The sequence below is a fragment of the Gymnoscopelus microlampas genome, assembly GCF_963454915.1.
Source record: "Gymnoscopelus microlampas genome assembly, chromosome: 4".
Lineage (NCBI taxonomy): Eukaryota > Metazoa > Chordata > Actinopteri > Myctophiformes > Myctophidae > Gymnoscopelus > Gymnoscopelus microlampas.
Genome location: NC_139941.1, coordinates 47,219,961 through 47,247,661, shown reverse-complemented (window position 1 = coordinate 47,247,661; position 27,701 = coordinate 47,219,961). Strand labels below are relative to the sequence as shown.

The 27,701-nt window shown below is 43.1% G+C and overlaps 1 protein-coding gene across 1 annotated transcript; it reads right to left on the bottom strand.

Annotated features, from left to right (window-relative positions):
* Positions 1-306: 306 nt before the first annotated feature.
* Positions 307-27,701, bottom strand: snapc4 (small nuclear RNA activating complex, polypeptide 4). Its single transcript, XM_084054818.1, has 24 exons — positions 27,594-27,701; positions 26,242-26,364; positions 26,011-26,075; positions 25,821-25,911; positions 23,791-23,813; positions 23,550-23,678; positions 23,082-23,210; positions 22,161-22,245; positions 21,844-21,925; positions 20,368-20,490; positions 20,204-20,276; positions 19,870-20,034; positions 19,029-19,179; positions 18,585-18,691; positions 17,994-18,088; positions 17,174-17,268; positions 15,673-15,755; positions 13,930-14,902; positions 11,146-12,683; positions 10,322-10,646; positions 9,116-9,391; positions 7,929-8,468; positions 4,590-4,936; positions 307-1,076 (listed from the first exon to the last, which is right to left on the bottom strand). The coding sequence occupies exons 2-24, from the start codon at positions 26,354-26,356 to the stop codon at positions 948-950; spliced, it is 5,739 nt and encodes a 1,912-aa protein (XP_083910944.1). The 5' UTR covers positions 26,357-26,364; positions 27,594-27,701; the 3' UTR covers positions 307-947.

Below are 27,701 nucleotides of genomic sequence, written 5' to 3'. Positions count from 1 at the left end.
GAGGAGCATGCACGCACGCACACACACACACACACACACACACACACACACACACACACACACACACACACACACACACACACACACACACACACACACACACACACACACACACACACACACACACACACACACACACACACACACACACACACACACACACATTTTCATTATTACAAGATGTTCAGTTTGAAAGATTTTCTTTGATGACAATTCTATTCACACACACACACACACACACACACACAAATCTTTCTAACGTACAAAAATTTTGAAAAATGCACTTTTATTGCAAAAACCCTTTTGTAATAAAAAAAACATACATAACAAAAATAAAGATTATCGTGAAACAAAACATATACTAGTATAATACCACAAGTATTGTACTACACTGATAAACTTTTTTTCCCCCTGTAATAAACAAAAAAACATACACAACAAAGATAATTGTGAACAATCAACTTATTACAATACCACATAGTAATACTAGTATTTAGTTAGCAGCAGGAGTTTATTCTTAAAACAAAACAACTCCTCATCTGAACACAAAACCACATTCTTCTGTTCTATGCGGCTCTTTATATAAAAAAATACAACATGGCTCCATAAAACCAAACAGTTCCATGTGGAACCTAAAGGTTCTGCATGACCTCTAGGAAGGTCAAAGCTCCATCTGGGAGGGACGGGTTCCTTTAAAAAAATGTATTTCCTGAAAAGTTTACCTTATCATCAACCCCCACAACGCTGCAACTCACCATGAGGAACTGAGGATGCCGCTAAAACATAATAGTTCCCTTCCCAGCCATCTGACCTTAATCTGGGTCTCTCCTGCATCCGTCTGCTATGCCCAGCTATGCTCAACTGTGGCCTGGGATCCATAGGTCCTGTCTGATAGGGTTCGGTAGTGTCCCTGCCATACCTACAGTCTTGCTCTTATCTGGTCGTCTCTACTGTTCTGGTCCGGTATCCATTGGACCGGTCTGAGGTGGTTCGGTAGCCAGCAGTCTGGATGTGAGACGAGTCGTCATGCCAGAGTAGTGGGCGGCAGGAGACCCCCGCATGAGCAGCAAGGGATTCTGGGGAAAGACACAAAACAACAACAACAGAAACAGATGAATTCATTCTCAAGAAGCATTTAACACATTGGAATACAACCATGGAGTGCCAAAACCGTATATATACGTTTTTTGGAAAAAAAGAAATTTGAAAAAAAAATGTTTTTTTCAAAAACATTTTTTTCCCTTCACAGCACCAGGAGATATCATTTCCCGAAGATTTAGACTCCAATCCACTTCCTGGTTAACTTACGACTTCAAAAGCCTGTATCTCGGCTCCTAAAAAATGGCAAAAAAATCCTGGCACTCAGTGTACTCTGTTTTTAAAAAAAACCTGGCACCCCATGTGTTAAGTTAAATGCTTCTTGAGAATGAATTCATCGGAACCTCAGGCCTTAATGGGTTAAATGATTTAATAGCGGTAAGGATGAATATACCAGAACCGTAAAAATCAACGTCTCCTTCCGTTAGGACGCGGTGGTATGGAGGAATATAACCAGCACTGTATGAAATCCTGCCTTGCCTTTCTTTGCCCGCCTACATCATTTTGTGCCTCAAAAAGACCTGTGTGAGGTACAACAAAGACAAGCCAATTGAAGCCATGATTCACCTAAAACAATAAAAAAAACAGAGGATGCTCAGAACAAAGCCTACAGGAAACTTAAAGCAAGACAGACACGCCATCCGATGAGAAGCGCCCAAGCAAGGCGCTAGCCGAGCGGAGTGTGGGATGCAAACGGGGTACCATTTGCTGTGGCATTGGATGCAAAAGGATCTCCATATATATCTGTTCAGGAGCACGCAAACGCACGCGTTTGTTCTTAACTTAACTGACTAATTGTCAGTGAAAAATGCAGTTCGCCGGGCTCATTTAAAACAGCCCTAAAAACTAATCTTTCTGGAGGCCAAAAGAGGAGGTAGTACCAGTTTCTCGGTAGACAGACAACCCCCCTCCCTCTTTTTGTATATATTTTTTGTCTTTTTCATACTTTTTGCCTTTTCTTTGTATATAATGTCATTTTTTCTCTGTATTTTTATGTTGATATTTCAACTGTTTGGTTGCTACTATATATGTCTATGAAAGTAATACCAAGGACTACAACGGAAACAAGTCCGCAAGGACTTTTTTGGACGGACCCTTTAGACAAAAGTATTGTTTTACATTCTTTTTGCCTAATAAGAATGTCAATCAATCAATCAAGTGATGGCTGAAGATAATTGTGTGGTTAAACAGCATTGTCCAGATCTCTCTTCAGCTCATCATTAGCCCAGGAAAAACAAGTTTGTGTACAGTCCACCAATCTGAAGCTGTGGTAAAAATAAATAGGCAAAGATGCGCTCTTGTACAGCCAAATCATATTCATTTTTGGAGACGGCTCAGCTTTTCGTGAACAATGTGGCCAGATGTGGAGCTGGCATGGGCCCTCAGGGCAGATTGCATGCTAGTGCCTTCATGATTCCACTCCCAATTGAAAATACAGAATGGCATCGTAATCATTGATGTTGGAGTGAGCCACTTAAATATCGATCCAATAACACCACACCCAGCTAAATAATTAGAGCCGGCCTAAGAAAGAAGAAAAGCAGTAATAGCCTGCTGCCTGGGGGACACTCAATGGAACCTGACCCTGTAAGACAGGCTTCTCTCTCACAATGAGAACAGAACAGGAAGTGCACTGACACATCACACATTTTATTTTAGGAAGGAATGAAAGGTCAGAGCATAATGAGTTAGAGAGAGATCTCACGGAGGCAGAAGAAAATAGACGAATATTTGCGTCAGACTGCAACTCAAGATATTGCCAGAAATAATCAATATCCTTGTTTAAAAACAAACGGAAGAGTTCATGTTTTAAAGTTTCAGATTCATGAAGGAACATGAACAGATTACTGTGGAATTTAACACAAATTTAAAGGTGGAATTTAACTAACATGCAAAGTTGAAATTTACCCCCAAGAGCTGCACACCTAGAGCCTGGTCTTCTGTTTTAGGTTTCTTCCTGTAAAAGGGGAGGTTCTCCTTCTGGCTGTTGCCAAGTGCTTGCTAATGGGGGAATGGACGCTTCGCTAAACCTCACCCCGAAAGCGATTGTCCAATGCTAGCTTAGCAACCGTTGCTCATCTCTATTCATGTTTAACTGTGCTCTCAATGACAGTCACGTCCGGACCTTCTTTTATCACCAACGCCTCGATGATATCACTCGACTGGACCGCGATCACGCGTGGGAGTAATTTAATGCATTTTCCATCGAGAAACAATCCAATATAGAGGCTGGATAAACCTCCGCCTACTGCTTTGAAAACCAATCATGATACCGTCCCAAATGAAACACTGCACCCAAGTATTTGCATTGGCACCTGTATGAGTGACTTTTGTGAGTGACAAATGAATCCTCTCGAATCTCCGATTGGCAAACATAGCAATTGTTCCGCTGCTTATTTTAATACAAAAGAACATAAGCATACGTTTATTGTTAATTACTGCTGGTCCCTCCCTGTCAACAAATAATTAGATCCTCCCTGTTACGTAGTGTAATCCACTTTCGATTTAAAACTCCAGTGTCTTCCATTATTCCTGTTATTTCATCTTTTGGACACGGATCACCTTCCATAACTTCACATTAAATCCGTGCTACTTTAAGTCATAAATGAATGACGGGGGAACGGAGCACAACATACTTAGTTGCACGCTGGTGTTGAATGCCGTAAATAGCAGATCAACAAGCTCACAACGCGTCCTATTCGTGATGCGTTGTGAGCTCGTAGATCTGCTATTTACTGCGCATGACACCGGCACACAACTAAGTATAGCTGAGGCTAAACACTTTGGTGTCGGCCGGGTTACATTCAGCGGGGTCGTAGTGTGCAGCACTCTCGCTGGGGATGGATGCTTTGTAGTTTGGAGATCATTTTGACTAGCAAGTATATGGTGCATTTTCACGATTTTGGTCATGTCATTCACACCGCGGCCATCGCTTCACATATCCCCCCCTTCCCCACCCCCTTGCAGATCTGTACTGATCTCATAAATAGCCCCTATGGAATCCTCACGACGGAAATCCACGACACGCCACGACGGAGAACTTTAATCCATGTATACTGTATGTTACATGTACTAACAGTCTATGGTACGCTACACGTCCTATAGAGCGCGCCAAAATTCCTGAAAGGGGCGTCAACAAGTGTCTTTTGGTAGCGGCGGACATCTTTGAGGGGTAAAAACCAGGTTGACTTAACATTGCCCAATGCCACGTCCAATGCCAACGCCCCCCCGTGGTGACGACGCGTTGGCACGCTCTATATAGACCATATTCACACGGCGGCCATGTTTCTATGAAGTCAATGAAAGATGCCACTTTCAATGTTAAATTCCAATATGGCCGCCGTGTGGATATGGTCTATGGCACGCTCCATGCCAAGGATCCCCAAATAGCCATGCCTCTAGCTGTGCCCCCTCTACTTTCTATTTACCCCCCCCCCCCCCTCCCACCGCCCTTGTCCTAACAGTCTAGTTTGTCTCTGACCATGACGTACCTCAGAGCCAACATTCTCCTCCTCGCTGCCTCTTAGATCCTCCTCCGCCGCGCCACCTCTTAGCTCCTCCTCCGCCTCTCCGACTCTTAGCTCCTCCGCCTCTCTGGCTCTTAGCTTCTCCTCCGCCTCTAGGACTCTTAGCTCCTCCTCCGCCGCCTCCTCCTCCTCCTCCTCCTCCTCATTGGCTGTGCAGGAATCAGGCAGATGTATGATTGGCTCAACGGTGGCCAGGAGGGCAGGTACGGTGAAGCAGGAGAGGAAGCGTGCCTTCAGCAGCTGGTAGGCTGGGTTAGCGGCAAAACGTTGAGCCACTAGGTGGCGTACTGCTGCCACACGCTCATCCTCCTCTGGAGCAGGGGGGAAAAAAAACGACAACACATCTGTCAACTAAAGGCCCTTGCACACGGAGTCCTACTGTATGCACCGTTTTATTGGCCAATCGGTTTTGGAACGCAGGGATCAAACTGGGTTCGACTGAAAAGACGATGCGCTGTTATAGCCACTCGTCGTCGGATGGCAATTTTGGAGTAGGTGTGCAAAAGGCCATGTTTTTTGTTGCCCGTTCATTCAGTGTGGATAAAAACTTAGACTATGTGGAAGGTCATTTTTTTAATTTACCATTTACCTTAATCCTAGGGGATGTAATGTGTCCTACACAGTGTTGATTTAGACGCCATTTAGTTTCAGTCATAGTCTTTTGAATAAAATTCCATTTTGTTTTAGTAACATTTTAGTCATCTGAAATATTTTAGTTTTTGTCTAGTTTTAGTCAACTAAATCTACAGTTGATTTTAGCCGACTAAAATGTATTTTTGCCCGGTGCCTTGATGGCGTTGTGATGGCTGATTTTGCACTCGGTTGCATGCTGAAAATAGCCGATCTACAAGCTCACAACCCGTCGCAGTGCGACGTGTCGTGAGCTTGTAGATCTGCTATTTTCAGAGTGCAACACCCGAGCACAAACAAAGCAACACCCGAGTCCCTCCCTAATATTGTAGTCTAGTTTTTATTTGTTGACGAAATTGTCAATATATTTAGTCTTAGTTTCAGTCATCATAGCTTAGTTTTTATTTCGTTTTCATCAGTGAAAAAAGGTAGTTGTCGAACATTTTTCATCGTAGTTTTAGTAGACGAAATCAACAGTGATCCTACAGAGAGACAGAGTAATGAATGAAACATTAACATGACTTAAATTCCTATGGTACAAAAGTGGATACTGTCGTACTGTTATAGATCAGTTGCATTGTTAAAGAGGGCAATGTTTGCTGATATAACCATAACACATCACCTTTAAAACAAAAACATAGGGGTAGATTGCTGCTGCTGCCGTCTCATTTAACAAAGTGAGACCACAGAATGGAATTACCGGTAAATACAGACATTCCAGTCCACTGACACGTACAAAACGATTGTTGAATTGCCGTGGTAAGGCCAAGCAGCTTGTCTTGAGCATTATGCCATTATTTACTAAAACAGCCTTGTTCCTATAGCACTGTGGTCGCCCAAATGGGACATACTAAAGAGGAAAACAATGTCCCCAACATTTTCCAGCCAACTAGTGGCAACCAAAAAGTATGATGGACGAAGTACCTCATTAAATCAGGAACAAAAATTAAGTTATGTTTTTTACGTTTACTCAACTTGTGGAAACAACAATTTTTTTCTCCGTCCTTTTTTACTTTGACATGATGCCCCGTTAGACTATTAACTCTCTCAGTGCCACGCCCCGAGATATCCCGAGTTTTTCCCCCCCGAGTACCCTCCCTGCCAGAACGAGAAATCCTGAGTTTTTACTTTTGACTGTGGTCGCGCTATTCTGTTTATTTTTCATGATCATTTCGCTTCCTGACTCCTTCAGACTCATTGGGTTCAGGTTTCATGACGCAGATTCCGTTTCCGGTTCTCATTTTTTTTACGCGGTCATTTTCGGCCAGAATAGGTAAAGTCACGGTTTTTCACACGGTAGAAAAAACGAACGGAGAGGTCCCCTTCTATAATCTTTGGTCTGGGTGACGATCAGTCATCAGGGTTGTGTATAACATCGTATTTTAACCCGATCAGATATTGTCGAAAACGACACATCCGGTTATGACTTATACAGTGTTTGGCCTGTGTGGGGGGGGGGGGGGGGGGGGCGAACGAGTCAGCGAGGTAATCAATGTGTCGATTTGCTGCTCTCTACTGGTAGAACTGTCGTATATGTTTAAAACTGCAGAAGACAAGCTATTTGAAAATTAAATTACAAAATAGCAAAAAAGAAAATTGCTGGCACTGGGGGAGTACTTTATGAAAATACTCTGGCACTGAGAGAGTTAACATTCTTTTTAACAAGATGCTAAGTATGTGGTTTCAAATAAAATAGGTATCTATTACATTAAAATAGTCAAACAATAGAGATCGTTGACTGATTAAAACAATTGGGGAAAAAAATCAGTATAATAATATTATTATTACAGTAACACTACTTTGTAAAACATTACTCCCAAGTCTGGTAGCTGTGTCTTTCACTCAACGTTCTGTCTTTTTAAACCATCCAATCTGAATAAACACAAAGACGAAGATAAAAAACATGACATGTTATCCATTTCCAGTCCTATAAGTGAATCTCTTAACCCAATAAGACCGGGAACTCATCTGTGTCATTTTAAGATTTCTTTGGCTATTCAAAAATACTATTTTTGAAAAATCGTGAAAATGTGCAAATCTTTCAATATATATATTCTTTTAAAGATATTTTTTTTTACTCAAATCTTTGCTTCTGGGGGTCCCTGGAACAACATATTTTGAGATGGGGGTCGGTATCCAAATACATCATTTTGGGGGTCCTTGACATGAAAAAGTTTGAGCACCACTGTTTTTCAGAATACTGTAAGGGATTTAGAAGACATTTGTAGAATTTGTGTTGCGTTATGAGCTTGTAGATCTGCTATTTTTTGAAAAATCTTAAGATTTTCTTTGCAAATCTTTGAATATACATATTTTGAAAGCAAACATTTTCCACTCGAATCTTTGCTTCTGGGGGTCCCTGGAACAAAAATATTTTCAGATGGGGGTCTGCGGCCTAATACATATAATTTTGGAGGTCCTTGACGAGAAAAAGTTTGAGAACCCACTGATATATTGTAGAAACATATGTTTTTCAGAAAACTGTTAGGATTTAGAAGACATTTTGTAGAATCGGAACCTCAGGCCTAAATGAGGTTAAATACACACACGTATGTGTGTGTGTGTGTGTGTGTGTGTGTGTGTGTGTGTGTGTGTGTGTGTGTGTGTGTGTGTGTGTGTGTGTGTGTGTGTGTGTGTGTGCGCGCGAGCGCGCGGGCGGGCGGGCGGGCGTACCTGGATGACTCGTCTGGATGTAATCGTGGTCTGGAAAGCGACCAGGTGTAGTCGCGGCAGGGCTGGGGAGACCAGGTCTCGGTGAAGATGGTTTGGGGTCACCGACAGGTTCACTCTGTAGAGCCCTGTCAACCAGAGCCCTCTTGGCCTTGAGCAGAGCACACAGCGTTCTGAGGTTGCTGATAAAAGGCGGCAGGTACGGCAGCGCCAAGTCCGACCCCGGGACCGCCACGCCCCCGCACCCGCTCATCCACCGCTGCACCTCCGCCACGGGCTCCGTGAACATCAGGGAGGGATCCAACTGCGTCGGCTCGATCCTGAGCAGAGGGGGCGTCCTAGGGGGCGTCCCGGGGGCAGCAGCAGCAGCGTTCGCTGTGCCTTTAAAAGGCACGCGGACGTTAGAGATGGGGGGGCTGGGTAGACGAGGCAAGGACGGGGGACCAGGACGGAGAAGGGTGAACGAAGGAGGTCCAGCAGGAGGTCGTGGTTGCCGCAGTGAGGGTGGAAGTCGCGGTTGGAATGGAGATCCTGTAGGTAGAGCTGTCACGATTACAAATTTAAGTTGACGATTAATTGTGTGCGAAAATAATTGCGATTAACTCATTCACTGCCAGAATTATTGGTGGCCGCGTTTGCCCACTGCCAGAGATTTTTCATTGAAAAAAAAAAAAGTACTCAGGAGCCGAGATAAAGATTTTTTAAGTTTTAAGTTAACAAGGAAGTGGATGGGAGTCTAGATCTTCGAAAAATCATATCTCCTTGGTCTTTGGGTCAAAAAAAGAAAAAAGAAAAAAAAATATATATATATATATTTCTTTTTGAAAAAAATAAAATTACGTTTTTTACGTTCTTGGCAGGGAATGAGTTAACAATTTAATTGTTGACATTGAACATACAAATTTCATTTTCTGTTTGCCTTTTAGGCTTCGTAATAAAAAAATTGCACAGGGCAGATATGACAAATAACTGAAATATACAAAGAGATTATTGACATATTTAATCATTTTATTCATGTAAAAATAGCAGAAATAGCTATATCTACAAGCTTACAACGCGTCACAAAGTGACGCGTTGTAAGCTTGTAGATCTGCTGTTTCTACTTTTTTTTTTAATATTTGAAAATGTGTGAAAAAAAAATCCAACGTGGAAACGTTTATGACGATAATGCAAAATCGTGTCAGGCCTACCTGTAGGGCCAGGGGAAGGACCAGGCGGAGGAGGACCACCACGTGGAGGACCTGACGTTTGATGCCCGACGCGATGGCCGTGAAACGCGGGGCGGCTTCCAACCGGGAGGGAGGAGGAGGAGGAGGAGACAGCTTGAGGCCGGACACTGGTGGTGGGTGTTGTGGGGCGTAGCTGGAGGGAAAGTCCTGAAGGACCGGGTGAAGAAGTACCAGGTGGAGGACCACCAGGCGGAAGCAGGACGCCGGGGAGGACGAGCAACCCGGGATGGATTCCGCCTGGGAGTAGGGCCGTCACGATTACAAATTTAAAGTTGACGAATAATTGTCACTCGAATAATTGCGATTAGCGATTTAATTGTGTGTTTGGCCATTGAACACTGGAACAGCTTCGTAATCAAGTTTCACAGCGCATATTGACATTTTTATACATCAAAATATGATATATTCAAAATATTAACTCTCTCAGTGCCAATGAAATAAAAAAAATCACACCCTGTGTGAAGGTAGCGGCGCCTTTGATACATTTTGTCATCGATATGTGTTTATAATGTGTTTATAGCCACGTGTCACGTGAAGCTTGACCAATCACTTTGTTGACGTACGCACCTGACCAATCAGAACGTTGACGCACACGGACAAAGTCAGGTATAGAGCAGGATCCGCTCTATACCTAAAGGTATAGAGCGGCTAGCGCCGCTAAAAATATGTTCATACTGTGCCAGCAATTTTTGTTTTGTTTTTTCAAAGTAAAAAAAAAGTGCTAAGGAAGCGAGATACAGCCTTTTTCAGTTATAAATTAAACAAAGAGTGGATGGAGCTGCAAATCTTCAGATAATGATATCTTGGGTTCTGAACATTTTTTTCCCAAAAAAATAAAAAATAATAATTTTATTTTTTTCTTTAAAAACTCGGGATTTCTCGTTTTGGCACTGAGGGCATTCAGAAAAAACTCGGGATCTCTCGTTGTGTGGCACTGAGAGAGTTAAAATATTAAAAAAAAGCAGAAATAGCAGATCTACAAGCTTACAACGTGTCACTTTGTGACACGTTGTAAGCTTGTGGATCTACTATTTCTGCTTTTTTTATATTTGAAAATGTGTGAAAATGTTTCGACATGGAAACAATTATGACGATTATGCAAAAAGAATAGCAATTATCTCAAATAATCGCGATAAGACGATAATGTAATAATTGTAACAGGCCTACCTGGGAGGAGGGGGGAGGATCGAGGTGGAACACTGGTGGGTGAGGCATGAGAGCGGGGTGAGGCCGGTATCTTATTGGTGCTGCTGTTTGGCAACGGGATCAGCTGTTGGAAGACGACGTTCCTTGGTGGCGTCGGGCGACCACCGATGGGAGGGAGTGGCAATTTTAAACCTGGGGGTAGCTCGTCTCCGGCGGTCACCTGAACCAGTCCGTCGACTGTCATCTTCCACAGTGACTGGCCCTTAGGCAGCATGTCGGGAGCACGCGGGACATTTTTTTGCTTTTTCCGTTTAGGAGTAGCCATTTTCTTCTCCTTGGCGTCAGCCTAGGATCAAAACAACAAGGAAACAGTTTGTTATGACCCAGAACGACAAGGAGTCAACAGACTACTATGTCCTTTGGTGGAGGACTGTGCTCTACTGAGAAATCTTTCTAGTTTTAGATGTTTTTAACCCGGATAGCAAGAGCACAGCATCTATCTAGGGATAGCAATGCCAGTTAATCTGTCAGTTCAAATGACTTAGGTCTAGGCCTGTCCCCGACTAAGAATTTATATAGTCGAATCTGATTGGCCAAATGTTGGCTATAGTCGACTGGTAGTGGAATCATGAAAAAGAAAAAAAAATAAGTTTTTGTTGCATGATTCGACTGGGAGATTGGCAGTCAAATCAGACTGATTCCCACTGCCAATATCTCAGCCGAATCATGCAACTAAAAAGTAAATAAGAGATAGCTACATCCTATTCATTCCAGATGTTGACACTGAATCCTCTTTGAGACCAAGATGACCGTTATGTGTTGCCATCAACGTTACAATTAATTACCTTGGCGACCGCATCGTCCTGCAGAAGTTTGACCTTCTCCGTAAGCTTGCGCTGCCGCTTCCCGCTCTCGCACGCTTCCCCCGGACTGGTTATCATGCCGTCAGGACGATCTCTCTTCCCACTGGGCTTCTCTTCAGCAGGCGAGGAGGCATGGCTGTGGCACTGGCTGGTTGTTTCAGAGGAAACACTCGGTTGGCCTGGGACGGTGGGAGCAGAGGCACGACTGACAGAGGAGGAATTAGGCAACGAGGGAGGGATGGCTGTGGGATTATGAGGAAGTGGTACAGCTTTTACTGCAGTAGGAGAGGGCACGGAGACGGGGGCATTGGAGCACATGGTGACAGGGGTATTGGACATGGTGACAGGGGTATGAGAGGGCATGGAGACAGGGGTATTGGACATGGTGACAGGGGTATGAGAGGGCATGGTGACAGGGGTATTAGACATGGTGACAGGGGTATGAGAGGGCATGGAGACAGGGGTATTAGACATGGTGACAGGGGTATGAGAGGGCATGGAGACAGGGGTATTAGACATGGTGACAGGGGTATGAGAGGGCATGGAGACAGGGGTATTAGACATGGTGACAGGGGTATGAGAGGGCATGGAGACAGGGGTACTGGTGGACACAAAGACAGGGGTATTAGAGGACTTGGAGACAGGGGTATTAGACATGGTGACAGGGGTATGCGGAGACGTGGAGACAGGGGTATTAGACAGGGTGACAGGGGTATTTGTGGACATGGAGACAGGGCCACTGGAAGACATTGAGACAGGCGTAGCGGAGGACATGGACACAGCCAGCGGTTGACACGTCTGGGGAACGGACCGGAGAGGAAACGGCAAAGGAGGCATCTGAGCACGCAGCACGGCAGGACGCATGAGGGGAAGATACTGAAGAAGCATGTTAGGAGGTATCGGCATGAGGATGTGAGGAGGTACGGGATGGGGGATCATCCACGGAGAGACGGGAGGAGGAGGAGTGTTGCTCTTCTTCGGCTGTTGTGTTAGCACCAGCTGCAGATGATGCGGTTGAGGCGATTGTGGACGCGGTTGACGTGGTGACACTTCCTGTTGCCGAGATGTGTGTGCTTGTACCAGTTGTCGTTGTTGTTTTTGTTGTCGTTCCTGTTGTAGCAAGTACTTTACCCTTTGTTGTTTATGCTCTTGTAGTAGTTGTTGCTGTGGAACTACGAGTTGTTGTAACAGTTCGGATTCGGATATAGTCATTTTCGGGCTGGCCTCGCGTTTAGGGCTCAGCGCGCAGAGGGAGTCCGCACGAGGCGACGCAGATCTGTTCCCCCCCGTCCTCTGCTCTATCGCCCCCATGCAACCCGTCAGGTCCACGCGGAGCGTCTTCAGCAGCAGCAGGAAGACCGAGGTGGAGGAGAGGTGCAGCTCTTCTCCCCTCTGCCGGAGGCGGTCCGTGGAGCTCCTTCTTCTGGTCCTGGGAGGAGGCAGCAGCAGGTGTCCGATCCACGGCGTCACGGCCGCCATGAGCCTGAACTCCATCACCAGGTCGACGCCTCTGGTCGGGGCTGTCATTCGGTTACAAATTTAAGTTGGCGATTAATTGTCACACAAATAATTGCGATTGGCATTGAACATTGAAACATTAATAAAAACTTAAAAAAGGTAGGGTAAGTGATTTAATTTTTTTTTTTTGCTAAAAAGGTTAAAGTACTATATTCTGATAGTAATCTTTGCTACAGAGTGTTTGTTTGGTCACAGGGGTCTCTCCAGCTCTTTAGTAAACAGAATATAGTACATTTTCAGTTAGGTGACAACATTTAAGCCAATCAGGAGAGAGCACTGAAAAAGTATTTTCTGTTTGATAAAGAGCTGGAGAGACATGGGAGACTCCTTTTACTGAACAAACACTCTATAGCAATGAGTACTATCAGAATATATATAGAGCTATTTAACACTTATTTTAACCAAAGTAAATCACTTACCCTACCTTTAAGTTGGCGATTAACTGTCGCACAAATAATTGCAATTAACGATTTAATTGTGTGTTTGGCATTGAACATTGAAACATATGAATAAAGACTTAATTTCTTGCACAGGGCAGATATGACAAATAACTTAAGCAATTATTGACATATTCTATCATTTTCATAGTAAAAAATAGCAGAAATAGCTTATCTACAAGCTTACAACGCGTCACAAAGTGACGCGTTGTAAGCTTGTAGATCTGCTATTTTTAAGATCTGCTATTTTTTCATATTTGAAAATGTGAACATTTTTCAACATGGAAAACGATTATGATGATCGTGCAACAATAACTGCGATTATCTCAAATAATTGCCATTAAACCCATTAAGACCTGGAACTTATCTGTGTTACTTTTTGATTTGAGCTAAAAAGCATTATTTTACACATTAGGCTATTCAAAAATAGCAGATATGCAAGCTCATAGCGCGGCACCGAGTGCCGCGCTACGAGCTTGTAGATCTGCTATTTTTTAAAAGTCTTGAAAATGTGTGCAAATCTTTGAATAGATATTTTTTAAAGCGAACATTTGTAACTCAAATCTTTGCTTCTGGGGGGGGGGGTCCCTGGAACAAAATATTTTTGAGATGGGGGGGTCCGCGGCCAAATACAATATAGATTTTGGGGGTCCTTGACAAACATGAAAAAGTTGGAGAATCACTGACACGGCAACATAATTATTTTTTTCAAAAAACAGTTAGGATTTAGAAGACATTTTTCTAGAATCGGCCTCAGGTTCTTAATGGGTTAAGCGATGATGTAATAATTTGCGAAACGGGCCTACTGTACCTCTGCTGGTGGGGACGGAGGAGGCCTTCCTCTGCATCAGAGAATTCAGATGCGGGCACGCCACCTGGATCAGAGCCCTGGGCTGGTGGCGCTGCCAGCGGGGCAGCGCTTTAGGGACCTGACCGAACAGAGAGTCCACCGGGACCCCGCGGGGGGTCGCGATGGTGCAGCGCACCCCACTCAGGGGTCTTTTCTTCAGGGGGGGCGGCGGCGGCGACGGCGACGGCGGCGCGGCGGAGGAGGTGGTGGTGGTGGTGGTGTTGGTGCAGGAGGAGGAGGAGGAGGAGGTGGAGCAGGGTTCTGGGCGTTCCACCAGACAGCCATTCAGCGCGTCGATTTTTTTCACCCTCGTCCGAGGAAGCCACTCCTCCATGGGGGGGAGAGGGTGCTCCTTCTTCGCCCTCTGCACCTCCGTTTGGACTGCCGTCACCTCCTTCTCCACTTCTCGTCTCTCCTCCGTCTGCACGGCCTTCTCCACACCTAGTCTCTCCTCTGCCTGCGCAGCTTCTCCTCCCACGCTCTCCTCTGTCTGCGCCTCCTCTTCTCCCATGCTCTCCTCTGTCTGCACTGCCTCCTCTCCTCCCATGCTCTCCTCTGTCTGCACTGCCTCCTCTCCTACCCGTCTCTCCTCTGTCTGCGCCTTCTCTCCTCCCCGTCTCTCCTCCACTTTCTTTATCACGGCTTTCTTGTCGTCCTCGTCGCTGTCGTCCATGTAGACCACCTGCGTGTCGTCCTCCTCGCTCTCCTCCAGACTGACCTCCTCCTCCTCCTCGCTCTCCTTTTTGATGCGTTTCCTTCTTCTCCTTTTCCCGGCGGTCTTGGCGGCCGGCCGTCTCCGTCTCGACCTGGGGGGGGCCGGGCCGGCCTGTTGACCTGCCTCGTCGGCGGCCCGCCGTTTCCTCCTGGTGGTCGGGGCGGCCTGTTGACCCGCCTCATTGCTCTTTTTTTTCCTGACCCTCTTTGCCCTAGGCGCCTACAGAGAGACAGAAATGAGTGAATCTGTGTGTGTGGATATGTGTGTATGTATGCAGTGGTGGAAAGTAAATAAGTACATTTGTACACTGTACTTAAGTACAAATTTGAGGAATTTCTACTTTACTGGTGTATTTAAAAATGTCCGTACTTTTACTTCTACTACATCTACACCACTACATCTCAGAGGAAAATATTGTGCTTTTACTCCACTACAATTATTTGAAAACGTAAGTTACTTGTTACTTTGTAGATTTGTATTTGATTCTAAAGAATGTGTTCTGTTAAACTATTAAACATTTTGTTGAGAATTCATTACGCACGCATTAGCCACAGACACAAGCTGCGCGATTGTTATTCCCTTATGCAAGATGATGTTTATTTTAGCCGTTTATTAGCCGACTCCTTTGCGTTCAAATCGTTTTTGGTCCCAAATATAATGCTGTAACTGTTTATGCACCCGTTTGTCAGGAAAAAAATCGTATGTTATTTTTTATCAGATGTCCGGTAAACTGTAATCATTCTGGCCATGATAACTGGGAATTAAAAATCCTAGTGCGACCTCTGCCCTGTGTGTGTGTGTGTGTGTGTGTGTGTGTGTGTGTGTGTGTGTGTGTGTGTGTGTGTGTGTGTGTGTGTGTGTGTTACGACCTTATATGGTCTAGAGGATAAGGAGTAACATATTTCAGACCAGTCAGGTTCAACCAAAAAGGTGTGTGTGTGTGTGTGTGTGTGTGTGTGTGTGTGTGTGTGTGTGTGTGTGTCAGTAACCTTGCCATTGAACTTCCACCACTCTCTCATACACTGAGCATCAAAACGGTTTGGGATCTCAGCAGCAATCTTCGACCACCGACCTGAAACAAAATGAAACGCACGTTAAAAGCAAACAAAGTAACTGCGTCTGTCAAGTTTACAGCAGAGAGTTGTTTGGAATGTAAGGGCAAATGTTGTGGTGATCATAATCACACGCAAAAACTCTCCCAAGAAAAAGTTCAATTGCGTGCTAACAAAGTTCAATTGCGTGCAAACAGCAGGAGAGATGTGTTCAAAGGAGACACTGAAAGTTTTGATCCTTTCACATTGCTGTCAAGAAACCACTGCACGTTTGACATATTTTAAACCATAAAGCCATAGGCTTATTTCCTCATTTTCTTCATTGTTACATTTCCCGTTTTTCTTTGTCTTCCAAAGGTTTTACATTTAAATGTAAAGCTGTATGTCTGTGGACACATCCTACAGTTCAACAAAAATACTGGCTTAGACTTTGTCACTGCCCACGTGCAACTAATGTCCCAAAAACAATAAATAGTGATCTTTTTCAAACACTGTTTTTCCTATTAGTGAAAACTGCTTCACAACAACAATGCTGGTATAACTAAAGGCATCAGCTGCAAAAAATAGTCAACAGTGTTAGACATCGTGTTGCAAAAAAATAAAATCTACCACCAAACATAAAACAAAAGGTTTTTCACTTCTTAACGTCTTCAGAATCCCCTTGCTTCAGGTTTCTTTGCATGATACACATACAGTATATTATGATTACACAGAATATTAGGATAGCACATTATTATTATTATTCCTCCTGCTCCACTCCTCATGCGTCTATACTGGTTCTGTCACTTCCTCCCTTCACGATCTTTCTAGGATCATAGGTAAGTTGATTGTATATCAGATCTAGGAGTTGTATATCAGATCTAGGATTTTATCTATCCATCGTACAAAAGTAGGGGACTATGGCCTCAATGGCTCATACTATGTCACAAATTAGTTTTTTTTTAAAGACTGAGTCACCACTTGGATACTGCATCATGGTCTGCCAGAGGGTAAAAGCCAGTGGTGGGAAAATTACTCAATTTGTTTAGTTAAGTAAGAGTATCAATAAGCTCGGAATTCTCAATATACTTGAGTAAAAGTACAAAAGGTATTGGCATCAAAATACACTCAAAGCACCAAAAGTAAAAGTACAACATGTTTGAAAATAGCAGCATACATTTTTTCACTGACAAAAACTAAGCAAAAACTAAGCTATAATGACTAAAACTATGACTAAATATGTTAACAATTTTGTCAACAAATACAAACTAGACTAACATGTTAGGGATGGACTAGTAGACTAAAACTAAAACATTTCAGATGACTAAGATATGACAAAAACTAAATGGAAATATATTCAAAAAGACTATGACTAAAACAAAATCAAACATTTCTGTCAAAATTAACACTGGAGCATGTGTATGCATTATGTCTACACACACCCACACACACGTCTTACCAACTCCATGTTTCTGGACCAGCATGAGCAGAAGTCTTCTCTCATTTTCATCAAATGCCCCTCGCTTTGTTCCTGCCTTCAGACAGTCATAATACCTACACACACATACACACACACACGCACACGAATACATAAGTATTACGTTACCAGCTATCTACAGGTTAACAATCTTTACTAGATCCATTTAAAGTGTTTGTTACAATGATCTGTAATTCAGACATCTCAGTTTGACAGAAAGAATTTCAGGGACCTTTTTTGTGTCTTTTATAGTGACATAGGTATATATGTATTGACTATATGTATGTTTGTCTTTTTAACTAACTGCACAAACGAAGTTCCGAAAGGAAAATAAAGTTGTTTGAATTGAATTGAATTGAATTGAGGGACACTTACTCTTACAAATATCCCACCCTCATCGGATTGGTTGATATTGATTATCGATTATCAAAATAGATCATACATACACACATGCATGCATACACACATACATGTTTACAACAGTTCAATTCAGACAAAAAAATACAAATGTAAAATATAAAAATAAATTTAAAAAATCACAATTTTATTGAGATGTTTACTTTTAAGTTGGACGTTATTTGAACACGACAGAAGAACCATGGGATTGATCTTGTAAAATGATCGTATGAGAGACAACTTTACACGATGATGTGAAACGGTGGGTCTGACCACGTGAGACTACAGTTACTTACAATTAACAGAGCTGTCCAACAAGGGCTTTATGAATCAAACATACCGCGAGTTTGAAACGTTCAGGCTAACTGTCTGTCTGTGCGAGTGAAACCATCCAATAGGATTCTACCTGTCTCTACATGCTCCATCAGTTCTTCCGGGAACCTCCATTTTGATTCTCCACCAGTTCTTCTCTCCGTAACGAGACACTGCTTGTATCAACAGCTATGCACGCACACGCACACACACACACACACACACACACACACAGAACATGGAAGCTGCAACAACTTATAATTGACACTAATATTCATGCTTTAAAGGAGTAGTTAACCCAAAGAAAATGACTTATTTTCTATCAATTACACACCCCATGAAGCATTGAATTCGTGGAGATTGTTTTTGTTTTTGTCGCATTCCTAAGCCAATAATTTGATTACCAGCTGAAAGATGCTAATGTATCCGGTGGGAGACACAAAGGAGTCTCTTTGAGTCTCCTACCGGAAATACACCTGGTTATCAAATTATTGGCTCAGGAATACGTCAAAAACAAAAAGAATCTCCATGAATTCAAGGCTTCATGGGGTGTGTAATTGATAGAAAACTACTGAACTACTCCCTTAAAATAAATATTCTCTATACTGTAAAACACTTTCAGACACATTATTTTTAAGATATTTTTATTATGCTGGATATTGAAAGGAAGCGGCCTCTCTCTCACCTCGTCTTCTTCTGGAATCCATTGGCCTTTTCGGAGAGACGGGTCTAAAACCCCATTCCATCTGTACATCAACTGGACAGGTTCACGACCCTCCATGAAATAACTCACTGGAGACAGACAGACAGACAGACAGACAGACAGACAGACAGACAGACAGACAGACACACATACAACCAATCAGGGAGTGCGTTACACTGGCTAGCCAAGAGTATAATACAGTATATTAATCACACTGTACCAAGAAGAGGTGGGTTGTGGTGGCTGAACTTATAGATTGCCAAATATAGGTATTATTGTGTACTCGTTGGCCTTCCATTCAATCTCGTTCAATGTCTAGTCGGCCACTTTTCATAACAAAATATGAAATAAATATAGAAATTTTACTATGGGAACAATAAGTATAAAGTAATCTAACCCTGGTTATTAAGTATAAAGTAATCTTACTCTGGGTATAAGGTATAAAGTTTCCCATCCTCATCTTCTCCACCAGCTCTATGAGGGCTTGGTCTTCCTCCTCTGTCCACATGTTGTTTTTGAATGTCTTGGAGATGTAGCGCTGATGCATCTGGAGACACATGAACGCTGTCCTGTGGGTCTGCAGACACAGACAGAGGCAGAGACAGACAGACAGACATAGAGGTAGACAGACATAAAGAAACAGAAGGGAAAAAAAACATATGTCCCACCAGAGTTGATTTCGTCGACTAAAACTATGACGAAAAATGTTCGTCGACTACCTTTTTTTCACCGACGAAAACTAAATAAAAACTAAGCTACGACGACTAAATCTAAGACTAAATATATTGACAATTTCGTCAACAAATAAAAACTAGACTACATTTTAGGGAGGGACTAGTGGAGAAGAGATCCAGTAGAAGTAAAAGGCAAGTCATTTTATGCTTGGCTGCGCTCGGGTGTTGCGCTCTGAAAATAGCAGATCTACAAGCTCACAACGCGCCGCGCTGCGACACGGTGTGAGCTTGTCTACTATGTCGACTATTGGTCGACTATTTTCAGCATGCAACCGAGTCTAAAATCAGCCATTACGACGCCATCAAGGCCGGCCAAAATACATTTTAGTCGACTAAATCAACTGTAGATTTAGTCGACTATAATTTTATGATATTTAGTCAGCTAGACTAAAACATTTTAGGTGACTAAAATATGACTAAAACTTAATGGAATTTGATTCAAAAGACTGACTAAAACTCTCTCTCTCTGAGTTATCCTCTCCCAGTCTCCCTCTCAGTTCTAGTGCAATCCTCTCCCAGTTGCCCTCTCTCACCCCCAGTTCATCTGCTATCTTGTCCCAGTCTCTCTCCTGGTGTTTCTTGATGAGCTCCTCCAGACGATCGATCTCCTCTTGGCTCCAGCGGGTCTTGTCAATGGACGGATGGAGAACGTTCTGCCAAAAACGACAAATGTCCTGCGCCTCCCTCGTTCCCTCAAACTGAAGAAAAGGAGAGGAAGGTCAGCCGTTTAACACTCACGTCGACAGAGAGACAGACAGACAAATGGTAAGACAGAGAGACAGGCAGGTAAAGAGACCGTACGACAGATTATTAAAAGACACATTGTAAGATAAGAGAGACAGACAGGTAAAAAACGTAAAAACCTACATCAATATTAGAGATCTTTTCCCAGTCGTGGTTGTCATAGCGATCACCAACCAGCTCCTCCTCGTTCTGCGCTCTGGCCAATCAGAGAGCAGACATTAAGACGGATACACAATCAGACAGTAAGACAGGTAGGCAAAGACAGACTGACAGACGGACGGTCTTACTTCAGCGTGAGTATGTCCTTCTCCAGTTGGTCTATCTGCTGCGTGATGTCTTCTTGCTGGGACAAAGACAACTTTGTGTCTTCTTTCTGGGACGAAGACAACTTCTGAGTCAGGTAGTCTATCCTGCAGAGAGACAGACAGACAGGCAGACAGACGGACAACAAGGAGACAGCAGGAGAAAGAAATTCACACAGGATGAGACAACAGGGCAAAGACAGACAGAAAGATGTATCCAACACATGCAGTAGTTCAGGTAGAGTAGTAATAGGGGAGTGTATCGATGTTCCCTCATCCCTAAATTAAAGGACTAAAAGTCCGGACTAAATAACATATAGGCTAGCATCCATGTCTAGGCTGTCCCACACGAGCAGTGTTGCCAGATTCTGTGAAAGAAACAAGCAACCAGGTCTAGGAAAACCAGCGCCAAAGAAGCGACAATGGGCCACATGAGCACTATAACACATACATCGGCTATTTGAAAATAGCAGATGTACAAGCTCACAACGCGTCGCGATGCGACGCGTTGTGAGCTTGCAGATTGGCTATTTTCAAATAAAATCTTGCGGGGAAATTATAGCGAGCAGATCTGGCAACCCTGCACACGAGCCGCCACAGTCTCGTAAATCATGTTTTGGGGTGAGCGTTCGGCACAACTAGACAATCGAGGTGGCTGTACTGGCCAATCACAGTGTGTCTGTTTAGCAGACTACGGGCGGCTCGTGTGGGACAACCAAGGAATGGATGCAGGTGTAATGACAACTAATAACAGATTCATGAAAAAAAGAATGACTTCTGACCGTAACAAATTGCTTAAGTTGCGATATGCTTATGGGCTCCACTCCATGCTATGAGGGCTGCAGGGGAAACTGGACGACCGGGGCAATTCTGCAAATAGACCCCATGGCCAGTCATTTGGGATCAATATAAGTACGAAAATGAGCCTATATTAGGGGTGTGCCGATACACTAATTTCACGAAACGATACGATACGATATTTGGCTCACAACTTCGATACGATTTCGATACGATACGATACGCACTTTTTTTATTATGAAAATATATGGAGGAGAAAAAAAGAAAATGCAAACAAATAATTCTGTTTTTGCATTATTCAGACATGCAAACTTGTAGCTTTTCAGCTACAATAGCCGTTTTGAATCCAAATAGTATGCCACCTGACCCGAAAAAAAAACATGTTGTCACTCTTTTCACTTCGGGGCCGTTTGCATGCCTGATTATTATGATTGTAAAAAAAAAAAAAAAAAAAAAAAGATTTTTTTTTTCCCCCAAAACGATACATATCGTCACGAAAACGTATCGCGATATATCGCGGGACGATATATCGGCACACCCCTAGCCTATATGTTATTTAGTCCGGACTTGTCCTTTAAGAACAAAGGGCTGAGGGACCACAGAGCTGAGGGAACATAGGAATGACCTTTGTAATAGTAGTTTTATTATTATTTTTATTTGTACTTGTTTAGTTTGGGCTTGATGAGTCTTTTCATGCGGTCTTCAGAAACAGCATGGATAAGCAGAGTCTTTTGCCAGCCTTCCCCTGGACAGGAAATGACATACAGGAAACAGGAAGTCAGAGGCATCAGAAGGAGCATTTTGCTTGGTCATTTAATGTAACCCAACTATTTCTAATCTAATCTAATCTGTTTTGAGAGATTACATCTAATGTGACCTAACCTCACCCAGTCTAACCTCATATAATCTAATCTCATCTCCTCCAATGTCACCTAACCTCATCTCATGTGACTAGTAGTCTTGTATGGATGTGTTCTTACATCTTTTCAGTTTCATCCGTTTGTGGTCCAGATATTGTGTCATGTTTCTGGCCTTTTCCTTTGATTCCGGATTGGCTGGAGGACCCTGGAAAAAAGATCAAAACAATGTTTCATTGGACAATGGTCGAATATGTGAATCAGTTCAATCAGTCTGCCTGACTGATTCAGTCAGGGAATTAACTGCCAGTTCAGTAACTGGCGACCCAACACAGGCGGAGATAGTACTGAACGAACTGGTTTACACAATTACTTTTGTATTATTCATAAAAAACACTCCACAGCTTGTGACCGTGTCTCCTACAGTATGTCCTTGGTTCTCAAAGTGGGGTACGGGGACCCCCAGGGGTACTTGAGGGGGTTCCAGGGGGTACCCAGCAAAATGTGTAAATATAGCATCAGAATAATTATGACCTTTTATACTTTGGGCTATTCAAAAATAGCAGATCTACAAGCTCGTAGCGCGGCACCGAGTGCCGCGCTATGAGCTTGTAGATCTGCTATTTTTGAAAAATCTTGAAAATGTGTGCAAATCTTTGAATATATATTTTTTAAAGCGAACATTTGTAACTCTAATCTTTGCTTCTGGGGGTCCCTGGAACAAAATCATTTTAGATGGGGGTCCGCAGCCAAATACATATCATTTTGGGGGTCCTTGACATGAAAAAGTTTGAGAACCACTGTCCTATGTAATACGGTGTTGGCCACTGTGTGTTCTGTGAATGAACAGCGACAATGTGTACAATCGGCAGCTGTTGGCACACCAGACCAACCCACAGCACTAAACCATGTACGTTAAAACACTTTCTTAGAATGATTTTACTTTCAAATAATGATAGCCGGTATTGGCATTTTGGAACTTCTGACCAATCAGGAACCGGTACCAAATTGGCACCAGCTCTCTGCACTCGTCCCTAGTCTTACCAGACCAGTGAGCTTGTCTTTGAAGTATGGTTTGAGGAAGCGTCCCAGGAACAGTTTGGCTGGTTGTTGGGAGTTACTGCGTGGCGCTTCAGCTCTTATTGGGCCTGACAGCTGAGCCTCCAACTCCCTCTAGGGGACAAAGAAGGAAAAACATTATTATTTGTATCATTATTAATAACAATAATGATACAATCATAAGAGCTTTGAGTGTGCTACTATGTTTACACTCCAGTAACCAAGGAAAACGTCTAAAAACACTTCCACACAGCAGTGTGTCTGTGTGCATGGGTAGTGGGTACATGCATGTACATACAGTATGTATACTGTACTATACATGTGGTGTGTGTGTGTGTGTGTGTGTGTGTGTGTGTGTGTGTGTGTGTGTGTGTGTGTGTGTGTGTGTGTGTGTGTGTGTGTGTGTGTGTGTGTGTGTGTGTGTGTGTGTGTGTGTGTGTGTGTGCTGTATACTTGTTGCAGTCTGTTGTCTTGTAGAAGGCTTTCCAACTGTTGTAGTTTCTCCTGTAGAATCTGCTGGTAAACCATGTTCATCTGCAGACAACTCTCTGTGTTCATAGGAAGATCCAGATCACTGCCACTCTACACACACACACACACACACACACACACACACACACACACACACACAATTAGAGCACTGCATGTACGGATATACAGCAGGAATGATGGAGAAGAGAAGAAGTATACTAACCTCATCACTGTCATCATCTTCATCTGGCCCACAGAGAGAGAAACAGACAGGCAGACAGACAGACAGACAGAGACAATATACATCCTTTAGTGCAGCTCAACATGTCAAATGGAATTGCTATGGTAACAACGTCAACGAGCAGTATATGGCTGGAAGTCAAGACAAGTTTATTTTGATACACAAAAGGCATTTCAAAATGCTTTACATAAGAAGGCATTTAAAGAATACAGTGTAGTAAAAGCTGCCCGGCTTAGAAGAGTGGACATTGGACAAGGGGTATATATATTGATATTGTATTTGTTCTTTTTTTTTAGCTGTAGCTGCAATGTTTCCCCTAACACAGTGGTTTTCAACCAGTGGTCCAGGGACCACCAGTGGTCCTTGAGGGAGTACCAGAGGGTCCCCAGCAAAATTAGTTAATAGCGTCACAATCATTTTTAACCACTTAAGCTTTGGCTATTCAAAAATAGCTGACATACAAGCTCATAGCGCGGCACCGAGTGCCGCGCTATGAGCTTGTAGATCTGCTATTTTTGAAAAACCTTGAAAAAGTGTGCATATCTTTGAATATTTATATTTTTTAAAGCGAAAATGTACTGATATCTTTGCTTCTGAGGGTCCCTGGCACAAAACATTTTCAAATGGGGGTCCGGGGTCAAATGTATATCAATTTAGGGGTCCTTGGCATGAAAAAGGTTGAAAACCACTGCCCTAACATACAATATAAATGGTAAATGGTAAATGGTGCATTAATATAGCGCTTCTATCCGAAGCGCTTTACATTGATTGTGCCATTAACCCATTCACACACACATTCATACACCGATGGCGGAGGAAACCATGCAAGGCACCAACCTGCTCATCGGGAGCAATTAGGGGTTCAGCGTCTTGCTCAAGGACACTTCGACACTAACTCTAGGGGAGCGCGCCCCAGCCCGGGATCGAACAGGGAACCTTGCGGTTTTCCAGTTCACTCCCCTGAGCCACTGCCGCCCCACAGTATGTGCTGCAATGTTCAACATGGCATCATGAAAGATCCTTGCCAGAACAAAACGTGATTTCCATTGTTATCGTCAATGGGTGTTTGATTGCAGTTGTGTTTATCAGGACTGACACTGATCATCACTACAGATGAGTCTCAAGAGCACATTTCCAGCAAGTTGAAAGGTGACTCAACGCGGGACGAAACTACTCATAATTGCCGTATGTGAAATAGTGTTTGTTCGAGTTTCAAACAAACAGTGGATGCAAGAATTACAGATAGTTGTGAACACCCATCGTTGCACATACTTTGTTAGGAGTTAGAAGACATTTGTAGAATCCCCAGAAGCAAAAATTTGAGTTAAAAATGTTTAAAACATACTATATTCAGAGATTTGCACAAATTTTCAACATTTTTCAAAAATAGCAGATCTACAAGCTCGTAGCGCAGCACTCGGTGCCGCGCTATGAGCTTGTATATCTGCTATTTTTGAATAGCCAAAGACATCTGAAATGACACAGATGCACTCCCGGATTTAATGGGTTAATAGAGTACCGAAGTCCTGACGTCACTCCCACTACCCCTGGGTCACGGCGTTATTTTCTTCTCTGGAGAATCCCATAGAGAACTCTTAAGATTGCATCATATAATAAACTGTTTTCCAAAAATACACAAACCACCGCAGCGATTTCGTCAGGTACAGTATGTGTCTCTGTGTCGCTTATGACATCGAGTTTTTGATAACATTTGATAACGTCTGTGTTTGGAGAAAAAATATATAATATTTTCTTACCCTTTGGATAAATGAGTACTTTTTCAACATCAGTTGATGCTTCATTCGTATCCATATGAATAAAACTCGCCCAGGTGATTTGTCGATATGACGCGATATAAGATTCCCCTATGGGATTTTCGAGAGAAAAAAATAACGACAACGACGTGACCCAGGGGGTTAGCGCCCTCTAGCGGCAGTGATGTCAGCCTTCTGTGCTCTATTGAAAGTATGATGGTGTTACATGACAGTGTTACAATGTTTGTTTGTGTTTACCTGACAGTATGGTATCTTGTCCCAGAGCACTCTCCAGTTGCTGTATCTCCCGCTCGACCTGAAGTCTCTGTTCTGCCAGGGAGACTGCATCCTGCACACACACACACACACACACACACACACACTTCTTACTCTTACTGTTTTTCTTTATTAGTGTATTTGGGTGTGTAGCTGCACGCATGTCTCTCACATTGACTGGCTCCTCCTCAACCTCATCATCGTCCTCGTTGTCATCATCATCATCGTCGTCGTCATCTGTCCAATCAGAAAGAAGGGTTTTTTAGCCATCTTAAGCAATCAGGTTATGAGACCAGGCCACTTTAAAACCACAGACTGGAAGATAGTGAGTGCAGACAGACAGGCAGGCAGGCAGGCAGACAGACAGACAGACAGACAGACAGACAGACAGACAGACAGGTACCTGTGGAGCTGTCCACAGACAGCACTAAGTCGTTGTGTGCTCCAGACAAACTCCTTTCCAGTTGTTCAATCTGTCTCTGGATTCTTAGTCTCTCCTCCTCCAGAGACTCGGACATGATGCAGCCTGGGGGGGGGGGGGCACATACCTTCATCGTCATCATCACCACCGTCAGTACATTATCATGAATAAGATAACTAATAAATAGACCTATAATTGTATATTAAATAACCTTATGACTGCCATCTTAACCGCATACAGCCATTATAATAATCATGAAACATAATGGTTTGTTACAAATCAAAACATTTCCTGTGACAAAAATAACCAAGATATAACTGATATATATAAGTATAATTCTAAATTGTATTATTATTAGGTTGGACAATACGTCTGCGTGGCAAGAAGGCATTCATCAACTGTCTGTACCAACGTTAACCTGGAACGCATCTGTGTCACTTAAGATTTCTTCAAAAATAGCAGATATACAAGCTCATGGTGCCGCGCCATGAGCTTGTAGATCTGCTATTTTTAGAAAAATCGTGAAAAAATATGTTCTATATTTTTTTTCAAACTGTTAGGATTTAGAAAACATTTTTAGAATCGGCCTCAGGTCTTAATGGGTTAACTATTTTCTATTTTCACATGGACAATTGTCGCCATTTCTGACACGTTTTGCCTGCAATGATGAAATACCCACAATAGGATGCCAGGTTCAAAGTGGTTAATTCACCTCCCTCCCTCCATCCAACCCACTGCTACTAGACCAGGGGTCATCAACAGGGGGTCCGGGACACCTAGGGGGGTCCTCAGATTTACTACAGGGGGGCCACCAAATCTTTGTGTGATATGAACTTTATTTTTTACATCAACCACCCTAGAATCCCTATTCTGAGGAGAACTTTAGCCAAAAATAGCAATAATGCATAGTCATCTAGGATCATAGGTAAACCAAGAACCTATCATCAGTCTAATCACCAGTTTGACATGCATTAGGGCTACGGACCCCCATTTAATGGCATTTCTATCACTTGGACCGCAATTCATATTGTAAAATCTAGTCAATGTAACTCTGAGAGTGTACAAATGGAACCAAATGGACCCTAACGGGTCCATTTGGTTCCATTTGTACACTCTCAGAGTTACAGACCCATAAGGGTCCATTTGGTGCCTAATCTATCATTTAGCTGGGGACCCCCTGGAACTCCCTCAAGGACCCCTGGGGGTCCCCGGACCCCACTTTGAAGAACCAATGGCTTAAAGTTTCATCTGACAGCTCGAGGTGATGATGATGCTAAACGTTAGCCTCTAGCTAACTCACTTTTAAATGGACACTCATGCTTACCAAGACTCACCTGTTGGGACGAGGAGGAGGTTTATAAATCTGATGAAATGGACAGTTTAAAGGATAAAAAACCCAAATAAACGGGTTAACTTTTTATTTTCGCTCTCGCTTGTTTTCC

What these genes read in the sequence shown, in the direction of transcription:
- snapc4 (XM_084054818.1), bottom strand. Translation starts at nt 26,356, where the DNA reads ATGTCCGAGTCTCTGGAGGAGGAGAGACTAAGAATCCAGAGACAGATT. An exon ending in ATCAAGCCCAAACTAAACAA is followed by an intron (nt 20,491 to 21,843) that starts GTACAAATAAAA and finishes GTCTCTCTGCAG; the next exon opens with GATAGACTACCTGACTCAGA. An exon ending in GGTCCAGAAACATGGAGTTG is followed by an intron (nt 15,756 to 17,173) that starts GTAAGACGTGTG and finishes ATTTTGTTTCAG; the next exon opens with GTCGGTGGTCGAAGATTGCT.